Consider the following 2,017-nt stretch of genomic DNA (forward strand, 5'->3'; position numbering starts at 1 on the left):
TCAGTTTTGGGTGTCCTCCAGCCTGTGCCACCGGGCATTGCCCAGCCGAGAGGGAGTGGGCTGGTGGGTCTGCGGGGGCTTCTGGGCAAACTGCTTCTTGTAGAGCGCGCTGCTGTACTGCAGCTCCGGGGTCACCAGCCGCCGGCACATGTGCTCCGTTTCCTTGTCCAAGCCCTGTTTGATGTTGTAGCCCAAGATCTTCGCACTGCCGTGCTGCAGCGGCCGCAGGGAAGAGTCCTTGATGTCCTTGGGGGCCACGCTGCCCATCCCTTGCAGGCAGGTCCTCGCCAACTCCTCCTGCCTCTCCCGAAGCGCCTGGACTTCCCGCCGCATGCGCTCCCTGCCGATGTCTCGGTCGATCCTTTCCCAGAAGGTCCTGTTGAAGTGGGTGTAGATTTCCCAGTCCAGCCTGTTCCACTCTTTTATCTTCTCCACAATGGTGTCCGAAAGGCGGGACTTGGTGCTGCTGTCCCTGATGTTGAGCGGGAAGGAGACGACGCTGTCCAGGTCCCAGCACAGCATCTCCTTCAGCAGCACCATGGACTCATCAAAGTACTCGGAGATGAGGAGCAAGTCGAAGGACGCCTCAATGGCCTTCAGCATGAGTTGCACCCGCTTGGCTGAGACCTCTCCATCGGGGTTGAAGCCAAAGTCGAACGTCATGAGGTTCCTGGCGTAGTGTCTGTTGTTGTCCGTGGGGTCGTAGTAGAGGTAGGGCTGGTTGAGGAACTCCTCCAGGCTGCGAGCACGGGAGAAAGCCGCCATGCCCCTGTAGTACGAGAAGGAGGACTCCATGAGCTGCACAGGGTTCCTCAGGATGGAGAAGTAGACGGCTGAGCTGGACACCACTTTCTGCACCTGTGGAGGAGAAAAAGGAGGTTTTAAAGGTGGGGCTGGGAGAAAGGACCTGCTTGCTCGCAGCTGTGCTCTGCTGGAAGGCAGAAACGCTCGCTGGAGTTGGAGATGGTGTGTGCTGGGGAGCATTTCAGGGTGCAGCTCGTCAAAGGAGTGTTTGCGTTAGCTGTGTTAGCCCCACAGGAGGTACGTGGGGAAGGCCGTGACCAAAGCTCCCTGCTACATGCTGCCACAGCTGGGTGACCTGTCCAGGCTTGAGATACGTCCTACCTCCTCGCTGTTCCCCAGATCTGCATGTCCTCAAGTGGCATCCAGCAGGTTGGATGCTGGGCATGGCTGACCTGAGTTGATGTGCTCAAGACGTTCTCCTCTTGCAGCTGGTACCCTCTGGGCCTGCCCAGGGACCCAGACATCTCCAGGGGCCCACCGGATAAGAACGAGGTGATAGTTGCTGACTGCTACAGACATTGTCCCTTGGCTTGGCTCAGGTCACAGCACCACAATTCATCAAACCTGTTTACAAAAGCTCTTGGGAGATGCCCACAACATGCAAGCTACTGGGGGGGCAACCATGTCTCTCTTTAGCTTCATCCCCAAAGAGTTTATGCGCTCTATGGGCATCCCACCTTGCTCCACACAAGCCCCTCTCTCCCCGCCCTGCTCACCCAGTCCCAAGGCGCCACGGCTTTGCCCGTACCTCCGGCTGCAGGAACCGCATGTGGTGGCAGAGGATGTTGAACCGCCGAGGGCTCCTGGCGGAGAAGCCCTGCACAAACTTGGCCAAGAAGTGGTGGGGGTAGAAGAGCTGGTTGCCACCCCCCACGGGGAAGGCGAAGGTGAGGTTGTGCCTCTCACCGAAGCGGAAGAGGATGTTCATGACAGTGCTGCTGGCGCTCTTGTGGACTTTGAGGAAAACAATGTCGGTCTTGGGTTCACACCTTTCCCCTTGAGAGGAGACCCCTTGGGCCTGCTGGCCTTCACCAAGAGTCACCTTGTCGCCTTTAGAGACTTCTGTCCAGCTTGGGGAAAACCCTCTCTCCAGGTCTGTCTTGTAAAAGTCCTCTGCTAGTGGAGGCTGAGCTGAATTTGGCAAGGAGTGTGCAAACAAGCTGCCCCACTGATGGTGGGGGGAACCCATGGCTGGAGCCTGAGACAGCCTCTC

General features: G+C 58.2%; 1 protein-coding gene across 1 annotated transcript; it reads right to left on the reverse strand.

Moving 5' to 3' along the window:
• Positions 1-1,780, reverse strand: LOC136104915 (galactose-3-O-sulfotransferase 2-like). The gene is made up of 2 exons (XM_065844259.1): positions 1,553-1,780; positions 1-858 (listed from the first exon to the last, which is right to left on the reverse strand). The coding sequence occupies exons 1-2, from the start codon at positions 1,730-1,732 to the stop codon at positions 1-3; spliced, it is 1,038 nt and encodes a 345-aa protein (XP_065700331.1). The 5' UTR covers positions 1,733-1,780.
• Positions 1,781-2,017: the final 237 nt, after the last annotated feature.

Source organism: Patagioenas fasciata, chromosome 9 (assembly GCF_037038585.1).
Source record: "Patagioenas fasciata isolate bPatFas1 chromosome 9, bPatFas1.hap1, whole genome shotgun sequence".
Classification (NCBI taxonomy): domain Eukaryota; kingdom Metazoa; phylum Chordata; class Aves; order Columbiformes; family Columbidae; genus Patagioenas; species Patagioenas fasciata.